Consider the following 24,193-nt stretch of genomic DNA (forward strand, 5'->3'; position numbering starts at 1 on the left):
AGGGGATGTTAATCTGAACTCAAAATAGTAAGCTTTTACAGACTTGAAAGTTCCAGTAACTTGAATTAAAAAAACTTAGTTGTCAGAACTTGAAAAACTTAGCTGACACAACTTAATAATTGTAGTTCTTCAAAACTTAAACAATTAAGTTGATATCTTCAACTCAAAAATTCTGTGCAGTCGGTTGCCTTGAAAATTTGAGTTGAACTAACTTTTTCTTTTTTACAGTGTGGCTGCATAGTGACTGTAACTTCCTGCATGATGTAGCTTTAACTGATCTCGAGATATGGCTCTGAAAAGAGCCTTTGTGGTGTATGTAGCTGCTGTAGACAAGCAAAAGAGAGAAAAGAATAATTTGAGTTTCACTTACAACAATCAGATGGCAATCGACACTGAATAAAGAGAGAAGATAATAATTATTTTCATGATCGTTTTATAAATTCCCAAAGTTTATAAAGGCTCTGATGAATCTGTAATATCATCTAACTAATTGAGAATTGTAATTATAGGCCTATTAATATATCCAAATGTTTTAAATAATTTTCAGTGAGGAGTTATGTAAATTAATCTTTTATTATCCGCGCCTCAGTTGTGCGGTAAATGCACAATTATTTTGGGGCGAATGAATTGTAGACCTATAAATTTAATAATATAATAATTTAATACATTAATTGGAAATGCAAAGTCCTCACGATATCAGCGATATCGTGATATGTTATCTCTGGCTATCGTCCATATATGGTGTCTCGCAAGCGCTACCCGAGTATTTCGCGCGTATAGTGTGAACACATAAATCGTGAGCTTTGGCTTTGCATCGCATGTGATCTTCTCGTACAGTGCGAGTTGATACCTTGCTGAAATCGCACAGTGTATGCCCAGCTTAACACGAAGGCAACGCAAGTACAAACTCAAACAAAAAGTACAAAAGATTTTAGCTTAACTGGTGCATTTAATATAAATTTTAGCCCCATTGAGAAACTCAATGCGAGGGTTAAGTGATTGATGGTTGTCCAGGTCTATGCAATTGCACATATTGCTATAAACTATTTCACATTTTCATTCTCTTAAACTCATCCTTTCCTCACTTTCTCTTTCTTTCTTCAACTTGTGTGAATGTGTGTGTTCACAATTGTGATAAACCATAAAACTTTTTCACACACTTTCCAAAAAAAAATATATATATATATAAATATTTCAAAGGGTTACTAATGACACATCATTTGGATATTTTCATGTCTAGGAAACATTTGGGATTACACGGGTTAATATAGAAATGCACCTTTTCATACGGACTACATCATACATTTTATTTGAATTGGTTCATTTAATAGTAGATGTTTCAAGCTATCACATTGTTGTGATGTTCTCCTTTCACGGAGACTGGATGAGACGACAGAAAGCACATCCAAAAAATGAAGATCGCATGGGCGCCCCCATGTCATACAGTAAGCGCGATAATACTCCCACACTCCTCATAAACACTTGAAATGCGCCTATTTAGCAATTTTATTAATATAAAAAAATAATAATAATGATAATGACCTGTTTTGGACATATTTACTATTGACTGCTCATCTCCCCTTTCATTGATCTGGCACACCCTCAGCACCTGCTTTCAGGATTCTCTGGCACCGCCCCTGCTCTTTGCTGATATGAGAATGTGTTTGGAAATGCTAAAAAGATCTTGATCGTTGTTGGAGGGCAATACAGACTATGCTAATAAGCTAATGTTTTCTTTAATATATTTGATGTGAAGTCTCAAATGCTCTCCTCGTACAACTTCTCTACACACTCACCAGCCCCACCCCCAATATAGTGGCTACTACGCCAGATTCCTCTGGACCCATCATCATCTCAGAGGATCAAGTAAGAAGGGAATTGAGTAGGCTTAGCCCCACAAAGGCTGTGGGCCCTGATGGAATCAGTCCAAGAATACTGAAAGCCTGTGCCCTGCAACTTTGTGGTGTGTTACAATATATCTTTAATCTGAGCCTACATCTGGAGAGGGTTCCAGTGCTATGGAAAATATCTTGTTTAGTGCCGGTACCAAAAGTAGCACAGCCCTGTGCCCCCAATGACTACAGGTCAGTAGCGCTGTCCTCTAACTTAATGAAAGTTTTTGAGAGACTGATTCTCTGATCCATTTGGCCCCTTGTCAAACCCTTCCTTGATCCGTTGATCCAGGCCCACTTTATTGGAGGAGAAGTTGAAGAACATGCAGGTGTACACTCCTCTGGTCTCTTGGATAATGGACTTCCTTACTGGCCACTCTCAATACGTCTGCATACAGAATGGTGTGTCCGATACTGTGATCTGCAGCACCGGTGTTCCTCAGGGGACAGTTCGTTATCCCTTCCTCTTCACCCTGTATACATCTGATTTTACTTACAACTCTGAATTATGCCATCTCCAGAAGTTCTCTGATTCTGATGACTCTGTTGTTGTAGGATGTATTCAGGGTGGTGATACCTCAGAGTATCAGACGGTAGTGGACAACTTTGTTACCTGGTGTGAGCTAAACCACCTACAGCTCAATGTCAGGAAAACAAAGGAACTTGTAGTGGACTTGCCCCTGTCACTCCTTTACTCCTTTTGCAGATTACAAATATTTGTGAGTCCGTATAGACAACAAATTGGACTGGACATTAAATTCAACTGCACCTTTCAAGAAAGATCAGAACAGGCTGTATTTTCTGTGGAGGCTCAAGTCTTTTAACGTCTGTAACACCATGCTATGGATGTTCTATGAGTCTGTGGTGTCTAGTGTCTTTTTCTATGTGGTGGTCTGTTGGGGAAGTAGTATGTTGCTGCTTATTTATTGTTAGTGCTGAGATTGGTGTGCAGTACATACTGTATAACTGCTGTGCTTGATTGCCGTTACCACGCTGGACTTATCGTCATCAGCATTTGTCGTTCCGTTGCGCCTCAGTTAACTTCATATTTGACCTGAATTGTCATTTTTTATTGGTGTTGTTTTTACATTGTTGTGTGTTTTGCTGTTATATAATGTGTTGCTATAAGTATATATTTCTATTACTACTATTCATTATTTATTCATTCATAGCTCAGTAGCTTATAAGATACATAATTGTAGTTTAATTTGTCTGTGTACAAGGTTTTATTTTTTTCAATTTTGCACCGTTTTGTCCCACTTCTCAAGAATCAGTGTCCTGTCATATAAAGCTGTTGTGCTCGTGGAGACCTAATAAAGCAGAAAAGACAATCATTTCAGAAGAAGAGATGCTGATGATTTTCTAGTGATCAAGCAGCAGATTGAAGCTCTGAAAGACTGGAATTACAGCGAGATCAACTGTGTTCAGCAGCGATACTGTGAGTGTTTGTACAGAATTCATTTAGTGAATTGAGTGTTAAATCAAGCAAACAAATAAATCAGATGATCAGGAGACGGGTTTCATTCTGAGTTTCATTCTGCTGATCTCAATCACATTCATGATTTTTCATACTGTCATCAGTTCACATCAGAGATTCAGAAACCACTTCATGATTAAATGAGTCACAAATGTACATTTATTACATTTAATAATCAGTTTATAATATAAATATTAAAACTAACTTATGCATCTCTTTATTAAAGATTCAGAATAGTATGTTTGTCTGACCAAGATTTATAACTTCTGGATGACAATGAAAAACTAATTAATGAATGAATAGTCTCTCTATTGTTTAATATCACACAGAGACTGTCACGAGTCCGGGCTCGGCAGTTCTTCCCTGTCGCCACCAGAGGTCACCATCTCCCTTCCTCCCGGACTCATCTACGTAAATACATACACCTGTCACATCTCACACACCTGTCCCACTCATTACACCCACAGCTGTTCCCAATTGCCACGGACTATTTAGTCTCCCCTCTCCCACCACTCTGCCTGGTTGCGTTACATGATATTTGTGAATGTGTTTTTTGTTTCTAGTGTCTGCTCTGGGCAGGGATACACGCACCTCATTGCCGTTTTTGTATCCCAGTCCTTTTCTGTTTTGTTTTTTGCCGTGTTGGCTTGTTGTTTTTGTTTAAATTAAAGAGCACTTCCCTGCACTTGGACCCTGACCTCATCTTTTCGCGGCGCTTCTTCGCCGTGCCGTGACAGAGACACTGAGGAATCAGTATCAACTCTGAATCCAGCACAGAGAGGTTCAGTGAATGTAGTGTTGAATGTGTGTAAGTGTGTGAGTGTGTGTGTGTCAGAGACGCTGTAGAAGGACAGTGCCGGTCGACACGTCCACATACACTCCTGCTCTATTAGAGGATGAACAGACAGCAGGTATATCAGTGCTGTTCTTATTGTGACAGACAGAGAATCTGTTATCAGAGCACTTCAGACTCCAGGATTTGTCATTGAATCCAAACTCACAGTCACTCTCTCCTTTCCTGTTGATGCCTGTATATGACACTGATATTTCGGCACGTCTCTTCCATTCAGCCTCCCAGTAACAGCATCCAGTCAGACTCTCAACACTCAGAACCTGAGGTTCCTTCTCAAATCTCTCTGGATGATCAGGATACGGCTGATGATCTTCCACACCTGTGATCATCCTGTTCTGATCAGACAGAAGGAGTCCAGTGTTTGCTGTGTTTGGATCCAGTGTGAGATCACAGGCATCTGAACGCAACAAGAGAGAAACATCAAGAACTACACAACAGTGAAGATGTCTGTGTGTGATCACAGCTAAAGTCCAAACTATCCTCACTCTTCACAAATGTGTTCACTATTATAGTGAAAGCTGTTGAAGAGGGACTAGTGATTCAGATCTCACTAGCAGTGCTGGTCCTAGACTTCTGGAGCCCAAACAAAACTCTGTGAAAAACCCTGTCAGGCCTAAAACAGTGCAGACTAGTGTTGTGTAAAGAAGCAGTTGGGGGTTTATCATGCAAGTCTCATTTCTATACCACTTTCTACAATACAGATTGTTTCAAAGCAGCAGTAACCGATTGAGATTGTGCTGTAAAGCAGCTCTAACAAGCCAATAGTGTGATTCTAGAGCTCAAGTCAGTCCAGTAAGTATAACGTTCTTCAGTTGTGCAGACAGACTGTATATACAGTGTATTTGTGCTCATACATGTACATGCGAGTGTTACGACAAACTCCACTGCACACTAGTGTTGGGTGATATGCTCAATTTTCATATTGTCCTATCATCAGCCTGTGAGATCACTGATACATGATATTATTGTGCTAATTTATTTATTTACTTAGTTTCATTGCCGGAAAGTGAACCAACTTCAGCGTAAGGCAAAACGCAGCCTAATGTTTTTAGCATGACTGAGTTTGTAAGAGAGGATGTAGGGCACGTAGTGTCCGAAAAATTTATTTATTACCCTAATAAAAATACACCCCCCCTCCCATAACTGGACACCTGTTTTGTACACCCCCACCCGTCTAAGTGACCATCTGTTTCATCCACCCCAGTGATCTTAAAGAGAGGATTACTCTTTGATTTTCTCGCCGTAACACTTGCGGTGTTATCTATCAATTGAAACAGACGTGCGTAATTAAACCTCTAAAGTTTTACAACATGCACCTGTGAGCGTGCCGGGTCTTCTGGTGCTGCGAACTTTGCCTAAAGTTCACTGATCAAAGCATCTCCATCGCATCTATTTTATGACGTGCACCTGCGCGTGTGAACTCTGTTAGGTTCACTGACCGGTCAAAGGATGTGTGCCCTATTGAACCTTTTTTATGATACATCTGGTGAAGTTAGGTAAAGTTGAAAATTGAGTATTTATAATGAATTTACAATCAATTCGAATGCGGTTTCAAACTGACGTTCAGGATGAGATGAGATAGATAAAGAAGTCGATAACAACAAACTTAAATAAATAGGGAGGGTCAAGGTGATTGTTTTAATAAGATGGTTTGCGCTGTAGGAAAACGTTCATTTAGTTCATTTTACTTAGTTTTGTTATTTATTTTTTCACTCATATTTTTTTCAACCCTCAACACAAACACAAACACTGCAAACACACACGCACACAAACACTCAACACATCTACACATAAACAACCATACAGTTAAATATTTAGACTTTTATGATGTCTCATACAAACCTTTTATAAATAAAAACTTTTAGAATCACACTGACCATCTCTACAAGGTGATGAAAAGTAGCATGATTAAACAATGATATAACTTTTGTTTTAACAAATAAGTTTTTAATCTTTCAAACCTAAAACCATGATCCTCTAGAGCAAGGATTAGAAGCAGACAAACGAACCTCTGAGTAACGCGAGGCACTTACAGAGATTTTTCTTTATGAATTGGACCTAAATTAGATAAAGAAAACACACACACACAAATCTGAGTATGCTAAATTTTAAAGCAAAATCGTATGTTAACAAATAAGTTTTTAGATGGAAATAATTAGAAGCAGTCAAACAATCCTCTGATTAACGCAAGACACTTACAGAGATTTTTCTTTATGAATTTGACCTATATTAGACTGAAAATTACTTGTCATAAGGATGTCTGCAACAAAAGTATAAGGTGCCACAAATGCTTCTCAGAATCATTAAAAGGTAATAGTCTGTTAACAATTTAGACGCTTTTATTATGAAATCGCACAAAGAACCACTGAAGTACGCACTGTTTGTTAACACGGAATTAATTGAAATAATAACCTACTACGAGCTTATTTAACCGCTTTATTTACAGCATGCTGAATGTAATACAGTTAAACAGAAACATTAAAACATTTCAAGCTTCAATACATTCCTCTTATGAAAATGCTGATTTAAAGGAAGCACTGCTAGAGAAGTTTAACATCTCACCGGAAACTTACCGCCAGCGCTTCCGAGCAACCACTGTTCCAGCTGGGGAATCACCGACAGAGACCTACCATCGCTTGAGTAATCTGTATCGTCGCTGGGTACGACCTGAGGAACACTCTAAGGAGGAGATCGGTGAGACCATCATTCTTGAGCAGCTTCTTCGTGTGCTCCCATATGATACCCGTACCTGGGGGCGAGAGCATGAGCCGACGACAGGACTGGCTGCATCAAAGCTGGCTCAACAGTACCTAAATGCTCACCGAGGAGGTCCACGCACTCAACCATCTATAGGTACTGTACGCTCTGTTTCAGATAACTCTGGTGTTGTGACTGAGAGGGGGCGGGTAGAACATACAGACAGTGGACAGGGGCTAAAGTCAACAGTAGGCAAAGGAATCATTTGCTTTTATTGCCAACAGCCAGGGCACAAAGCATCAGTGTGTCCTGCGCGCAAAGCAAAACTGACTGGATTCTGTTATGTTCCCAGAGACGAGGAAAGTGCAAAAGACTCTGTAGTCACGCCGACAGCGGCGGCTAGAAAAGTACCTGGGTACCCCAGCCTCTGAGACGTCTGTGGAAGGTCTTGATGCTAGTGGCTGGAGGATCCCAGAGAATATCTCAAAACTGCAAAGAGGGGATGAGTCTTTAAAACCACTGTTTAAGAAGGCTGAGTGTGATAATGTGTCCAATCTGTGCAAGGAAAGGTATGTTGTGACAAATGGAGTGTTGTACTTGCAAGCAAATGATGCGACATCATTTGTATCATGTGTTGTGTCCCAGCGGGGCAGAGCTCCCTTGCAACCTCTCCCTGTCATCTCTGCTCCTTTCAGACGCATCGCTATGGACATTGTGGGGCCTTTGGAGAAAAGTAGTGCGGGACATCAGTACATCCTGGTGATCAGTGATTACGCTACAAGATATCCGGAAGCCTTCCCACTTCGAACCATCACCATGCCCAAAATAATTTTTGCCCTTGTCCAACTCTTTTCCAGAGTAGGTACACCAGAGGAGATCCTGACGGACCAGGGAACCAACTTCACCTCGCGGCTAATGAGACAACTAAATCAACAGCTAGGCATCACCGTCATCAGGACGAGTCCTTACCACCCACAAACAGATGGCCTGGTGGAGAGGTTCAATCAGACCCTGAAGAACATGCTACGGAAGTTTGTTGCAGACACAGGGCGTGACTGGGACAGGTGGCTACCGTTTGTGTTCTTCGCATATAGGGAAGTACCTCAGGCCTCTACCGGTTTCTCGCCATTCAAGCTCCTTTATGGCTGGCAGGTACAAGGACCGTTGGACCTGCTTAGAAAGAGCTAGGAGGATCCTGTCTCCAGAACCGAGGAGAAAGGCATAGTACAGTACGTGCTGGAGATGAGGGAACGGCTCGAGCAGTATCGGGAACAGGCGAGGGAAAACCTGCAAGAGGCACAACAAGCTCAGAAGCAATGGTATGACGAACATGCAAGACTGCGACAGTTCCAGCCAGGACAGAAGGTGTTACTCCTGTTACCAACATCATCAAACAAACTGCTGGCCAAGTGGCAAGGACCATATACGGTGGTCCGGAAGATGGGGCCAGTTACCTATGAGGTCCACCACCCTGATAAGGGGAAAGCCAAACAGACTTACCATGTTAACCTACTGAGGCAGTGGAAGGAACTACCCGGTAAGGCAAGCGAAGCATCACTTCTGGTGCAGAAGGTGGAGGATGTGGAGGATGAAAGAGGCCTGGGCGGACTGAGTTGGTTCAGCACACAATACACCTGACGGACCCAACACCAATGAGACAGCGTCCTTATCGGGTTCCTGAGAGGCTGGTGGAACCTCTAAGGGAGGAGATCAAGATGATGAAGGAACTGGGAGTAATAGAGCCCTCTACAAGTGAATGGAGCAGTCCCTTGGATATTGTCCCAAAGAAGGATGGGACACTTCGAGTCTGCATCGACTTCCGTAAGCTGAATGCACAATCGAAGTTTGATGCTTACCCGATGCCTCGGGTGGATGACTTGTTGGAGAAAATAGGACAAGCCAAATTTATCACCACCCTGGACCTGTGTAAGGGTTACTGGCAGGTACCCCTCGGTCCAGCCTCTAGACCATACACGGCGTTCCGAACTCCGCTGGGCCTATACCAATTTACCGTCCTTCCCTTTGGCCTGCATGGGGCACCTGCCACCTTCCAAAGATTGATGGATCAAGTCCTCCAGGGTTGTGAGGAATGGTCTGCCGCCTACCTTGATGATGTTGTAATCCACAGCAACTCCTGGGCAGAACACCTGCAACATGTGCAGCAGATCTTAGAAAAGATCCAAGCAGCAGGGTTGACCTTGAACGTTGCCAAATGTGAGTGGGCACGACAAGAAGCCAGTTACCTTGGGTACTATCTAGGCAACGGCCAGCTGCGACCGCAAGTGGATAAGGTGGAGGCAGTCCTGCGGAGCTCAAGACCCAAGTCAAAGAAGGAAGTGAGGTCTTTCTTGGGCTTGGTGGGCTGGTACAGGAGGTTTACACCAAATTTTGCCTCCATTGCAGTACCCCTGACTAACCTATTGAGCAAGACGGTAATCCAATTCCGTGGACTGGAGACTGTGAAGCCGCGTTCAATACGCTGAAAGAAAAGATGTGTTCCAGCCCAGTCCTGCAAAGTCCAAACTTCTTCCAGCGATTTCTGGTGCAGGTGGATGCTTCTGTGACAGGGATTGGGGCAGTCCTTGCTCAGGGAAGTGAAGGAGAGGAGAAACCAGTCATCTTCCTTAGCCGCAAGCTGTTACAGAGAGAAACCGGATACTCAGCTATAGAAAAAGAGTGTCTCGCCATCAAGTGGGCCCTTGATAGTTTACGTTACTACCTCCTTGGACGAGACTTTGACCTTGAGACTGACCATCGAGCTCTGACGTGGATTCATTCAATGAAAGATCACAATGCCAGAATCACAAGGTGGTATTTGGCCCTTCAACCTTACCACTTCAAGGTACGGCATCGACCTGGCAGTCTGAATGTAGTCGCCGACTACCTGTCCAGGTTCCCGGTCAGTACGCGGCATGGAGGGGAGGGAGGTGATGTGACAAGGGCAACATAATTGTCACTGCTGGGGAAGCGGCACTGGCATACACACACACACATACCTCATTCACTCTCCACTTTCATCCCTTCCCGCTGTTTCTGTTGTCGGAGAAGCGGGTGCACACGCGATCCGACGACACATGGACAGGTTGAACATTTTCCCCCCTTTCCATCAGTTTATGCATTTCTGGGCATGTCACGCATACACACGGCATTTTGTATGAGGTTTCGTCTTTGTTATGTGTTTGTTTGCGTGAGTGCATGGTAGTCCGGCCAAACAGAGCGAACGGGCGGCGAGCAGTTATGACGGCACTGACTGTGCCGCGCCGGCGCACAGCAGGCGGAGTTGGGCGAAACCACTGTTTGGCATTAGGGGGGGAGGGGGGTTGTGTATGTCGATATGTCGAAATTAAGGGTTAACTGGATTAATTGATGAAGATTATTTTTATTTATGAATTATACGTGGAGAGTATGAGTTGTTGTTGAATGATGGGCATAATTATGGAAAGTATATGAAGTACTTGGGTTTTAAACTATAATATTTACCTGTCATTGGAATGGTCCTAGAATGGGGAGGAGCCTGTCTTATAAAAGGGGGGGGGGACTGGAGTTAAAGAGGGCACTTGTTTTACCAAGTCGTAACGAGAGGGCAATAGCGGTGCCTCAAGCGAACCACCCCCCCAACCTTGTATATTGTGGATACGTGTTACCTGTATATACAGATATTGGATTTGTCCTGTTTATTTTCCTCTTTTGATGTTTCTTTGTTACTTTTGGGTTTTGCTTTATTATGCACCCGTAAATACTTCACTGAGGACTGTACATTTTTGGCACTGTAAATAAATTACACTGTGCACAAAAGTGCTGTTGCGGGTGAGCCATCATTTTTTAACATCTTTACGGACACTTGTTACGTCCCCCCAAGCGAGCTGGTGGTGCTCGCTTTACCACAAAGACTAAGTGTGAGTTTGTCTCTTGCCTGATGAGGTTAAGTTAAAATTTGCCACAACACCAGTGTGGAGGATCCTCAGCCTATGCTCTCAAGCCCGCAAACCTCAGTGTTCTCAAGCTTGCCAGCCACAGCACTTACTTAATAATGATAGTTTGTAGATTAATATTTTAACCTCCTATTTGTTGTGAAATACACCTTTGTTTTTCGTCGTTGTTTCAGTTCTAAGCAATGTTGGTGTATTGATAACTTCTGAAGATGACAGAAAGAGGATAATTCAGTTTATACAAAGTTTATTAACCCTCTGGGGTCTGAGGTCATTTTGGGGCCCTTGAGATGTGTTGACATGCCCTGATATTTGTGCTTATTTCAGCTTCTTAAATCATACTATTGACCAACATGTAATTTTTTTTGTATTCAGCACAAACTGTGCTACAATAATATGTGACCAAGATGGATGTACATGTCTGCATTTCTTAGAAAAAAAACATTATGCGTGGTTAGTAAGTTTTGGGGAAAATAATGTAGCTGAAATAAGGCCATAAAAGCCACACTAAATCGTCCTGAATAAGACTTTTGAGTAATCAGTCTTGTAAGCTAGAATATTTACTTCACAATTATGTGAAAATCATTCTGCTTACTCATTCACAGAAAACAATATATTGATTTAAATTTTTAAAGACATGTTTTGTGATCTAAAGCCAATATGCGAGGGAGTGGAAATGGTCTTGAATATTAAGTGGTTCTCACCTGAGAGACAAAGGGCCCTCCCCTAAAGCTGCTAATGGCCCATCAGTGTGACTGTGACTGAGGCAGGTAAGAGAGTGTGAGGAGACTGAAAAAATGGGTTTTTTAAATGATTTGTATTTTATTTACAACACAGTATAATCAAAACATACATAATGAAGGTCAAAGACACATTATTGTGCACACTGATCTAACCACAGAGATGTGAACAGACTTTGAGTCATTCCTGTAACAGATTCTGTTCAACAAGTGAAACAAATACCTGATATTTACTTATTTCCATGGATTCAAGAAGAAAAAAACACAATCAGTAGCCAAGGATCTTGTTTTACCATAGAATATCAGTGTAGTTGACATCTGATGTTGGTACGGCGCTCTCAGAGGAAAACATCTTGAAGAAAGTCATCAGGATTCATCTGTGGTTCAGGTACCTGATCCAAAAAAATACAAACAACCAAAAAAAAAAAACATTTGTGAGCATAGACTCATGCATGCTTTGTACTATCATACACAAAAAAAGACATTTACTATCTGAGAAACTAATTATTATTGTTTAGTATGTTATTAAAATCTAATTTTGAACAGAGTAGGCAATTAATAATAAACATGTTCTAAACAGACTCGTAGTATTCATCATGTTACAATGTACTCTCATATTACTTTTATTGTTTTATATAGAGCATGAAAACAACAGTTTGGGGAAAAAACAACTATGATTGTGTAGTCATATAGCTTAGTATGCATGATTTTATAGCAGCTGTTATGATTCTGCAGCACTAGACTCAAGTATGCTGTGAACCACAAAAGGATGCACTTTGTACTATAAAAAATTATATTTTATATCGGAGAAACTATTATTGTTTAGCATGCTATTATAATCTATTTTGAACAGAGTAGGCTATTAATAATAAACATGTTGTAAACATACTTAGACTCGTAGCATTCATCATGTTACAATGTACTCTCATATTACTTTTATTGTTTTATATAGAGCATTAAAACATCATCCTGCCATAAGAAATTTAAATACAATAAATTGTCCATCATATTCAAACACTGTAGTGTGGAATTACAGTTTGGGAAAAAACAACTATGATTTTGTAGTCATATAGTCTAGTATGCATGATTTTATAGTAACGTTAGCTGTTATGATTCTGCAGCACTAGACTCAAGTATGCTGTGAACCACAAAAGCATGTACTTTGTACCATAAAAAAGGATATTTTATATCTGAGAAACTAATTGTTATTGTTTAGCACGCTATTAAATCTATTTGTGAACATTAAATATTCAAATATTCATTCTTAGATGCGTAGCATTCATCATGTTGTCGGTTGGGAAAAACCTAACTAAACGCGTTCAAGTTTGTCACAATAACACGCTAACTAATGCAAAAAAGAAGCATTTACTTACTCAGATCGATCTTCTGTATGAAGTCTTGCACTTCTTCTGAGGTAAATCCAGCCTTTACTCAGCGCGTCTCCTTCCAGAAACGAGCAGCAACAGAGTCTCGTGACTGTTTGTTGTTGGGCGTCTCCAAGCGCGCGCGCGCGTCACGTGGTTATTTGCATGTGAACACGAGGGGGCGGGATCTCATTAGAAATAATGAGTTAGACTGGACAGACTGAACATGGTGTCGGTTTCATACTGATTACTTTATCACAGAACATTTGTTTTCGATAACACTTACTTCATTTGAAAGCAGACACTTCAGGCTTTCTATAGATATAACTCTCATGTTTCTGTGTTGAGTATTCGCTGAGTTACACTTCATTTTAGTGACCCGTTACTATAAACATATCGCGGAGACGGAGAAGACAGAGAGCGCATCCTGTTGGTTTTCTTTTTTTTTCCAAAACCACAAAGTTTTGTTGTAATCGTGAGTGTACTCAAAAAAAAGTAGACACTTAACAGTTTCGATTGATGTATAACACTTATTTGTGTGACCAAAATCAACAGAGTACTTTTAGTGTCTTTTGCACTTATCGTAAAAAAACCGAGTTCGTATCGCCGGCGATACGGCGGGCCCCAGAGGGTTAAAAAGGCATTTTCAAAAACTGAAGTGACCTTGTTTTATTTATTAGTTAGAATGGGTGCAATTCAACATTCAACAACTCCAAAAGCAGAATAATAAATGAAAGTTATTTATTAATCTGTGAAATATTAAAAAATTAGTTGATTAATCATTCTAATAATCTCTGATTAATCAATATTAACCATCACTCCTGGAAGTACAGGATCAGAACTTGAACTAGTTACTGTAATTTCAGACATGCAGACATGTAATTTATGAGAGATTAGAGAACATAATTTAGTGAATCTCTTCCCACATGAATGGCAGTGATACAGCTGCTTTCCGTTGTGGATCTTCTCATGTATTTGTAGATGTGTTGACCGTTTGAATCTCTTGTCACAGTGTGAACACTTGTAAGGTGTTTCTGTAGTGTGAACTGTCTGGTGCACTTTCAGTGCACAATATGTAAAGAAAGTCTTCCTACACTTTGAGCAAGCATGATCCTTTACACCACTGTGTCTTTTCTGGTGTATCTTTAATGCAACCATCTGGCTAAAACTCTTTCCACATAAATAACATATGTAAGGCTTCTCCCTTGTATGAACTTTCAGGTGGTCCTGCAGGAAATCTGCCCTAAAAGATTGTGTACTGCTTTGGTCACAGTTTTCTAATCTTTCTTTAGAATGAGTAAGCAGATGTTTTTTAAAACCACTATATTTTCTAAAACTCTTCCCACACTGATCACATGTGTACGGCTTCTCTCCAGTGTGGATCCTCATGTGTACATTAAGGGCTCTTTTTTGTGTGAAACTCTTCCCACACTGATCACATGTGTATGGCTTCTCTCCAGTGTGGGTTTTTAGGTGTGCATCACGGTATTCTTTTCGGCTGAAACTCTTCCCACACTGATCACATGTGTATGGCTTTTCTCCAGTGTGGATCGTTGTGTGTTTGTTAAGAGTAGATTTTAGTTTGAAGCTCTTCCCACACTGACCACATGTGTACGGCTTTTCCCCAGCATGGATCCTCATGTGTTCATTAAGGGATCCTTTTTGTGTGAAACTCTTCCCACATTGATCACATGTGTGTGGCTTCTCTCCAGTGTGGATCCTCATGTGTAAATTAAGGGATCCTTTTTGTGTGAAACTCTTCCCACATTGATCACATGTGTATGGCTTCGCTCCAGTGTGGATCCTCATGTGTACATTAAGGGCTGTTTTTTGTGTGAAACTCTTCCCACACTGATCACATGTGTATAGCTTCTCTCCAGTGTGGGTTTTTAGGTGTGCATTACGGTTTTCTTTTCGTCTGAAACTCTTCCCACACTGATCACATGTGTACGGCTTCTCTCCAGTGTGGATACTTGTGTGTTTGTTAAGGGTAGCTTTTTGTCTGAAGCTCTTTCCACACTGACCGCATATGTATGGCTTCTCCCCAGTGTGAATATCCATGTGTTTTTTAAGAAAAACGTTTTGTCTGAAGCTCTTCCCGCACTGACCACATGTGTATGGCTTCTCTCCAGTGTGGATCCTCATGTGCTCCTTAAGAGGTTGCTCAAGTCTGAAACTCTTCCCACATTGATTGCATGTGTGCGGCTTCTCTCCAGTGTGCATGTTCATGTGTCTATTAAAGGTTCCTTTATGTTTGAAAGTCTTCCCACACTGATCACATGTCCATTGCTTCTCTCCAGTGTGGGTTTTTAAGTGTGCATCACGGTTTTCTTTTTGTCTGAAGCTCTTTCCACACTGACCACATGTGTACGGCCTCTCCCCAGTGTGGATATTCATGTGTTTTGTAAGGCTTCCTTTATTTGTGAAAGTCTTTTCACACTGATCACATGTGTACAGCTTCTCTTCAAGATGACTTTTTATGTGAATATCAGGATTTTGCTTGCACGAGACACTCTTTTCACATTGAGGCCATATTTCATCTCTTCTTTTCAATGAGAAACTCCAGGATGTTTCTTCAGTTTTGACATGATGGTTCTCCCCCTCTTCAATCAGTTCCTTAACCTCCTTGTTCTCTTCTATCATGTCTACAATTAAAAGTTAAAATGTTTAGTAAAAAATTAAGAAACTCTTAAAAGAAAAAGAATGTGAAAGGAAAAGGACATGTGAAACCTTGAGAAAACAGTAGAAAATATAAATATTTTGATGCAATCATTTGAATTTGATACATTTATTATCCAATTATTGTTTTAAAACATTACAGACACAGGTTTCGTAGTTAGAATTATTATTGTTTGATCAACTATATTTTACATCTTCAAAATTTAAAAAACATATCTAAATATCAAAGTGATATTGTTCAAATATTTATTCAGACCTTGTGATGTTTGCAATCAGTATGAATGTTTCTCAAACCACCTATAATTTGAAAAAAAAAGTAAAAGAAAACAATACTGGTTAGTAATGTAATCCTGGTTCCCTGAGATAATGGGAATGAGCATTGAGTTAGTTACCAAGGAAGGCAGGAAGAGCAGAGAGAGTTATAATTTGTGTCCTGAAAGGGGCTGAAAACACCTTAAGCACATATCCTATTCTCAAACTAAGGGCAGCTTTACTGTCATTAGGGCCAAGCTCGAGGCAGGATGCATACACTGAAGGAGCCTGCAAGTTGCTCACTCACTTGACCATAGCCAAAGCCAGGAGGAAGGCTGTCTTCAGCAAAAGAAGCCGAAGGTTGGTCATTTTGAGCAGCTCAGTATCATGGAACTTCAGGATGGAACAGACTGTAAGACTGAATATTGGTAAGCCACCCTCTCGAATGTGAATCTTAAGAATGGTCTGTGACATGGGCTATTTAATTATGAAATTATGCATATACAAAATACATGCGTTACAAATAAATGTTACACCATACTGCTGCTGCTACTGTTATTTCAATAAGTTCATTTAAAAAGTATACAATAAATGAATAAACCTTTGTTTTTATCAAATCATGACAACACAAAATATAAAAAGGTGTAATAATTTATCCAGTTTAATCAAATAAAGTAACAAACAGGTTTGTGTTATTGGGATTACTCCAATATTTTTTTCCACATCATGCTTAAGTTTTCAGACTATGAGCCATTCCCACTTAAAGGACTGATTATGGAAATGGAATGGTTCTTGCAAACATGATACTTGACTCTGAACTGCTGCTAATCATTATTCTTTTGTCTATAATATTCGGATAATATTCATAATTATGATCGGAGAATCCTCGCCATGGTAAAGAATAACCCTATCACAACATCCAGCCAAGTTAAGAACACTCTCCAAGAGGATGGTGTATCACTGTCAAAGTCTACAATCAAGAGAAGACTTCTCAAGAGTAAATACAGGGGGTTCACCACAAGGTGCAAACAAGGCCAGATTAGACTTTGCCAAAAAACATCTAAAAATGCAAGACCACTTCTGGAAAACATTTTTTGGACTGCTGAAATTAAAGGGATAGTTCACCCAAAAATGAAAATTCTGTCATTAATTACTCACCCTCATGTCGTTCCAAACCCATAATACCTTCATTCATCTTCGGAACACAAATTAATATGTTTTTGATGCATCTTGAGAGCTCCCTGCCCTCCCATAAATAGCAAGGATCCTTACATGATCAAGGCTCAGAAACGTAGCAAGGAGATTGTTCAAATAATCTGTGACATCAGTGGTTCAAACTTAATTTTACAAAGCTATGAGAATACATTTTTTGTGCAAAGAAAACAAAAATAACAATATTTTTCAACAATTCATCTCCTCTGCGTCACCCTATAGCACTATTTTGGAGAGCATCACATCCGTAAACAACATATGCAACGTATGTGCATGGATACATTTTTTTATGTTCAGATCAAAGCGGAAACAACGTAAACAGAGAATTTGCATGCTGACACAGAACAGCATACCTTGTTTACGTATGTGATGCTCTCCAAAATGGTGCCAGGCTGATGCGGAGGAGACGAAGTCTTAAAACTACAAATTACGAAAATTAATAAAATTACGATTGAACCACTGATATCACATGGATTATTTTAGCGATCTCCTTGCTATGTTTCTGAGTCTTGATCGTGTAATCCTTGCTGCCTATGGGAGGGTTAGAGAGCTCTCAGAATGCATCAAAAATATCTTAATTTGTGTTCCGAAGATGAACGAAGGTCTTACAGGTTTGGAATGACATGAGGGTGAGTAATGACAGAAGTTTCATTTTTGGGTGAACTATCCCTTTTAAAATCAACAAGTAAAATATTGACGGGAGGAAAACAATTATGGAGAAGGCTTGGAACAGCTCATGAACCAAAGCATACAACATCATCTGTAAAACATGGTGGAGCAGTGTGATGGCATGAGCATGCATGGATTCCAGTGCCACTGGGTTACTGGTGTTTATTGATGACGTAACAGAAGACAGAAGCAACCGGAAGAATTCTGAAGTGTATAGGGATATATTTTCTGCACAGATTCAATCAAATGGAGCAAAGTTGACTGGGCGGAGCTTCATAGTACAAATGGACGATGACACAAAACATACAGCAAAAGCAACCCAGGAGTTTTGAAAGTAAAAAAGTGGAATATTCTGCAATGGCCAAGTCAATCTTCTGATCTCAACCCAATCAAGCATGCATTTCATTTGTTCAAGACAAAACTAAAGGCAGAAAGACCCACAAACAAACAACAACTGAACTGAACAGCTGCATTAAAGGCCTGGCAAAGCATCACAAATGAGGAAATCAAGTCTCTGGTGATGTCCATGAGTTCCAGACTTAAGGCAGTCATTGCCTGCAAAGGATTCTCAACAAAATATACAAAATGTATATGTAAATGTATAATGTATAAATGTAAATGTATAATCATAAAATTTTATTTATGATTATATTTATTTGTCCAATTATATTTGAGCCCCTGAAAATGGGGGGACTGTGTATAAAAATGGTTGTAATTGCTAATAATTTTCTGTTATATTTTGGTCTTTCATTTTGATTTTTGTTTGTCTGCACTTCAATTTAATCTTTTTTTCATTTTAATCCATGTTGAATAGCTGAGCCTCAACTCAATGCAATCAAAACAACGAATCACTGAAACTTGTAACTTCACATTTTTTTCTGTACTGCAGCTTTAAAGTCTGCATGAACCGGAAGTTGCTGCTGACTTTATTTCAGTGTAGAGGCATATTTCCAGCAGAAACGGAATATTGAGCAGAGGGCAGGGTTTTATTTTAGTTCTCCTCCTCTGTCTCTCACTCATAGCAAACTAACGGTTGGAGGGGTGTGTTTAAGGATATTCTGCCCAAGCCGTCAAACTGACGTCATCAAAAAAGGAATGCCATTCCAGAGCGGAAGTAAATGTTCAGTTTTTGAATAAAGATTACCAAAACAAACTTTTTTTTTTTTTCAGCAGATTAACTTGCACGGATTGTTTACATCAAGACTAGCAATGTGCGATAGTAAAGTAAATAAAGTCCATTTTGAGTTCATGCTGACTTTTACTGTTACTTCACAGCTTTTATGATTTTCTAACTGGAACCACTAAATCTGATCAACTGCTTGAAGTTTTATAACCTTATTGAAGAATTAAGAATATACACCAACCTATTTGTTGTGCAGTATCTTCCTGTTTTCTTCTGCATTCTTCTGGATCAGTAATGTTTTCGACTTTTTCATAAACTGTTGTGGGAGGAGTTGAACTGTAGGAGAATTCCTGCGTGGTTGGAGGACAATTGCTGTGTGGTTGGAAGAGCAGATCTACCAAAAATGAAAAATAAATCAGTTATCAAATTAATGCTTTCATTGATTCACACACTTAAAGGGGTTCTATTATGCTCTTTTACAAAGTCTTGATTTTGTTTTGGGGTGTACTAGAACATGCTCTCATGCTTGGTGGTTCGAAACACGCATTATTTTTCACATAATTTACATTATTACAATACTTCTCTCCCCAGCCTGGCACAAACGGCTCGATTAGTTCCGGATTTGATGAAGGCCCGCCTTCCGAAAAACGAAATGTGTTGTGAATGGTTAGCTGTCCCAGTGCGTTGTGACTGGCGAACAGCTTAGATGTGAGATTGCCTATACATGAGATTATTGTGCTAATTTATTTAATTATCTACTTAGTCTCATGAAAGTGAACTAACACCAGCATAAGGCTAAAAACCGGCCTAATGTTTCTAATATGACTGAATTTGTATTTAACATGACAATTTAATAGAAACATTGTAAATTGCTAATTATAATGCTTATATTTCCTCAGTTACTCAAAAAGCAGCTACAGAAAATGAGCAAGGAACATTTAAATTACCAAATAACATCATCACTGACTTCAGTGTAGTGCGAGTTCATGCACTTAAAAAAAAGACTCCAATTATAATCAGTGAAGCTATCTACACTCTACAATAATTAAGTCAGCAAGTTTCTGAAGCGTCCCAGAGGTGGCTCTCCACACCGCATTGCTAAAGATGCGCCTAGACTATTTTTGATGGATAGTAAAAATAATAATAATCATCATCTTGCTATTGTCAAAGGCATCAGCAACAGGCAATATCACATAATACTGTAGTCTATCAGCACAACCCTAGGGGTGGCATATCCCTTACCCCTCATATAAATGAGGGATTCATTTTCAAATGGGTGACAAGTATAGCTTAATTTGTCTAAATGTAGGTGTTCATTAAGATGTTCATAAAGCAATGTAAATGCAGACTAAAAGTATTTTAATAAATAATTTGAATTTAAAACTATATTTTTACTTCAGTAGTACATCAGTGCAATTGCAAAAGTATACTAAATACCTGTCACGATGCTGCTACTGCATTGGAGCGAAGGAGCAAGGAACGCGGAGAAACAGGAGAATTCTCACAATCAACAGTCTTTAGTAAACAAACCAAGAGTAACACAGGGTGGAGACATACGTAGCACAACTTGACATACAAGACCCAACAAGGAAACATGGGGCAGACAACACTTTAAATACATGACTAAACGAGGGAAACTGACAAGACACACCTGGAATCAATGAACACATTAGGAGCAGGAACAGGAAGAAAACCAAATATGGGCATGTCACACATGAGGGAAAACTAGGTCAATGGGAGCACATTGGGAGGAAAACAAACGCGTAAGGGTGTACACGCGTTACTAAGTAATTGGGTGTAACGCGTTACTAAGTAACTACTGTAATTAAATTACTTATCCATTGAAAAGGTAAAGTAAGGGATTACTGTTCATTTTTGGGTCATTTAATTACAGTTGCTTATAAAGTACTTACAATAACCCCCCAGGGTAAACAGAACAGAACCAACATAAATGCATTGCAGATATCATTAAAGTTCAATAATTTAATGTAACATTTTAGAAATTAGTCTGATTAAAAGCAGAATCAGAAGGCTGAATGCTGACTGACAAGAGGAGGAGTTGGGGATGGATGAGGGTAATTAGCTATTGAGCAACGTGAGGCTGGTGATAATACTAATGGACCAAATGTATGAAAGATGTGATAGTTGTTGCATCCCTATAGGTAGATGTGGATCAGCTGAGAGTCAAGCTTGACTAACGTGACCTGCCAGTACTGACACTGACGGAAGAGTTCTGTCAGGACCACTATAATCAAAGATGACTGACAATTAGTATACAGTTTGGATTGGTGGTATGGTTCTGTTGTGAGCAAAACTCCCTGCGCATCCATGCAGCCTAGCATGGATAAGAGCAGGGAGAGCAGCAATAAGCCCCCAAAACAAAACCATATGCCATACCCCCAAGTATGCTGCCAATACCTGAAACGTTGCAAACCTGAGCAACATGTTCGCACTTACAACCAGATAGCCTTAAGTGCAAGTGTGCTCCCAATAATGACCAGACAGCTTAGCAACAAGCGTGTTCCCAATAACAACCAGACAGCTTAGGAACAAGCGTGCTCTCAATAACAACTAGATAGTTTAGGAACAAGCACATTCCCAATAAAAACCAGACATCTTAGGAACAAGTGTGTTCCCAATAAAAACCAGACAGCTTAGGAACAAGCATGCTTCCAACAACCAGAAAGTAAGGCACATTGTCAGTATGATCACATAAGTTTAGCACAAGCACTTCATTGAAAACAACTAAATAAGTCTAAGCAATACAGATAGCCTTAGCAAGCATGTTGCCAATAATCTGAGAGCATTAAAAAGGAATTTAGCTTAGCTTTCTGACGACCTTCAGGGATGAATGAGAATGAAACATAGCCAGCTGGGATGTGGATGCTTGATCTCTTAATCCTTCTTCATGTGGGGAGTGAAGATCCCATCTGAACTTGTTCTTATTCAGTCACATAACTCATGGAGTCCATATAAATAATATAGCAATGCAAGAAGGAATGTTAACTTCCGAATCAGGCATCAATATGCGAAAAACTTGCACTTACCCCACGGTCCCTTACAGTTCGCCAAGAGTGATCTCTCCCAGATTAATGCACGTTACAACAGATTGTGCAGGTCAGTGCCTATTGTATCAAGTGAAATTATGTTTCAGCTTTGCCCTTTTGGCGGTAATACTGTTTTAGAATTTTTAGGGCAAATCGTATTGCCCGTATCGTATTGGAGTTATTGCCGTTTATTCCTGAATGTGTGAGGAAAATCGAACACAAGCTTAACCCCGCTGCGAAAGCACGTGTTCAAGTTAACAAACTTTAATCCTCTCACTAAATTCCCAATTGCACAATTCCTAGTATTAAGATTATGGTGTTTGCCTGGAGAATTCGCCATTAATTAGCTACTGAAAAACACGAAGCTGGTGATAATATTGATGGACCTTATATATGTCACACTACACAGTAGGGAATGAGGAGGCGAGGAGCTTCTTCAAAAACTCAAACTTTATTAACAAAACTCAGGGATTGCAGGAGACACAGAAAACCACATCAAGATGATCAGACCGGACACAGAGGCAGGGAAACACAGGGCTTAAGTACTAGGAGAAAATTAGATAATAAAACACACACCTGGAACTCAATGAACTAATGATGACACTAAATGAGAAAAGTAACAGGAAGAAAGGGCTTGCGTGGGACGCGAATGGCGGGTGGGCTTGGGAGAGCCACGGATGATGGCGTACATGACTTCGGAGCCGCGGATAGCGGCGGGCATGACTTCGGAGTCGCGGACGGTGGCTGCTTGGGGGAGCCGCGGACAACGGCAGGCTGGTTCTGGCTCGGGGCAGGACACTCTCCAGACACCGGAGGATCCCTTCCCTCCATTTTAGTCCAGTGGTGTCTGGGAGGTCCACGGGACGATGGGAATTGGCCCCGTGCCAGAACAGAGAGAAGATGGTGGCGTCACCGAGGGCCGCCGCTGCGGCGAGCCTGCAGAACTCCCAGGAGTGTTTATGGAACGGGAGGTCTCTGCGGGCAAGAGCGATGAACTGTGTGGTGGTTTCCATCACCGTGGGAGAAAAAAATTTCAAACCAAAAACTTTTCAAAAATCTGAAAAAATACTACTGTATTTTACACTACACTCAGGAGTAGGGAACGAGGAGGCGAGGAGCTTCTTCAAAAACTCAAACTTTATTAACAAAACTCAGGGATCGCAGAAGACACAGAAAACCACATGAAGACGATCAGACCAGACACAGAGGCAGGGAAACACAGGGCTTAAGTACTAGGAGAAAATTAGATAATAAAACACACACACCTGGAACTCAATGAACTAATGATGACACTAAACAAGGAAAGGAACAGGAAGACCAAATAAGGACAAGGAAACACAGGGAGCATGTGGAAACACAAGACACAGGGAAACAAAAGGTGCGTTCGACTTCATGCAGCACGTCGCAGACCGATCGGCGGCTAACTTGAAGCAGTGCATGCCGGTTAGAAAATTTGTCCGACTTGAACCGGCGCTGACGTTACATCACTGTCACGTGTGGCATCAAAGTACTGCGAGAGCGTTTTGAGAGCATCCGGCGCCAGCGCTGATGATGACACAGCTGTTTCACGATTAGGCAAATTCACCACATGACAACAATGACGTGCGTTTCTAACATCTTCAAATCCAATAATGCTCATAAATCTGTTTTTAGAACAGTAAAACCTTTTTTACTGTAGTCGCAATGTTATATTGACTCACGTTTATCATAAAACACTGATATAAGTATATATACCTCCACTTTATTAGTATTTAAATAATTTACGTTGAACTTTATTCTTGAGCAGATGGCGCTGTATTAAGCAGTATATAAAAAGTGTTTCTGTTGCTCATGAAAACGTTTCTGAAACGTCTGTGCATTTGACAAATATTGCATTTTATTCACTTCATCTGTGATAAAGTATGCAAACACCCTGTGAGTGTCACTAACAGGAGCAGAAAGTGTCCGGCTCGACTTATCCATTTTCAACTCCGTCCCTGACTGCAAGCGGCCACACTTGTTGATCGCCATCTGTAGCCGTGCTTCAAGTCGAACGCACCTAAAGTCTGACAATATATGAGTGCTGTGATAGGGGTTGCATCCCTATAGGTAGATGTGGATCAGCTGAGAGTCAGCTGATGCAAGCTTGACTAACATGACCTGCCATAACTGATGCTGACACTAGATTTCGTCCACTGGTGGGAGACATGATGGTCTTGTTTTTTTTTTTTTTGCAAACTACCAAATCAGTGAACATAATGGGCCTCATTTATGAAACAA

The 24,193-nt window shown here is 40.3% G+C and overlaps 1 protein-coding gene across 1 annotated transcript in view; it reads right to left on the reverse strand.

The window, feature by feature from the left end:
* Positions 1 to 3,396: 3,396 nt before the first annotated feature.
* Positions 3,397 to 24,193, reverse strand: part of LOC306874994 (stonustoxin subunit beta-like) — a 45,898-nt gene continuing 25,101 nt past the window's right edge. The window contains exons 3-4 of the mRNA XM_079425344.1: positions 19,129 to 19,281; positions 3,397 to 4,619 (exon numbers count right to left, since the gene is read on the reverse strand). Coding sequence (XP_079281470.1) covers positions 4,201 to 4,619; positions 19,129 to 19,281 — 572 coding nt within the window. The 3' untranslated portion in view covers positions 3,397 to 4,200. The remainder of the gene's footprint in view (positions 4,620 to 19,128; positions 19,282 to 24,193) is intronic.

The sequence above is a fragment of the Barbus barbus genome (assembly GCF_936440315.1).
Source record: "Barbus barbus genome assembly, chromosome: 9".
Taxonomy (NCBI): Eukaryota; Metazoa; Chordata; class Actinopteri; order Cypriniformes; family Cyprinidae; genus Barbus; species Barbus barbus.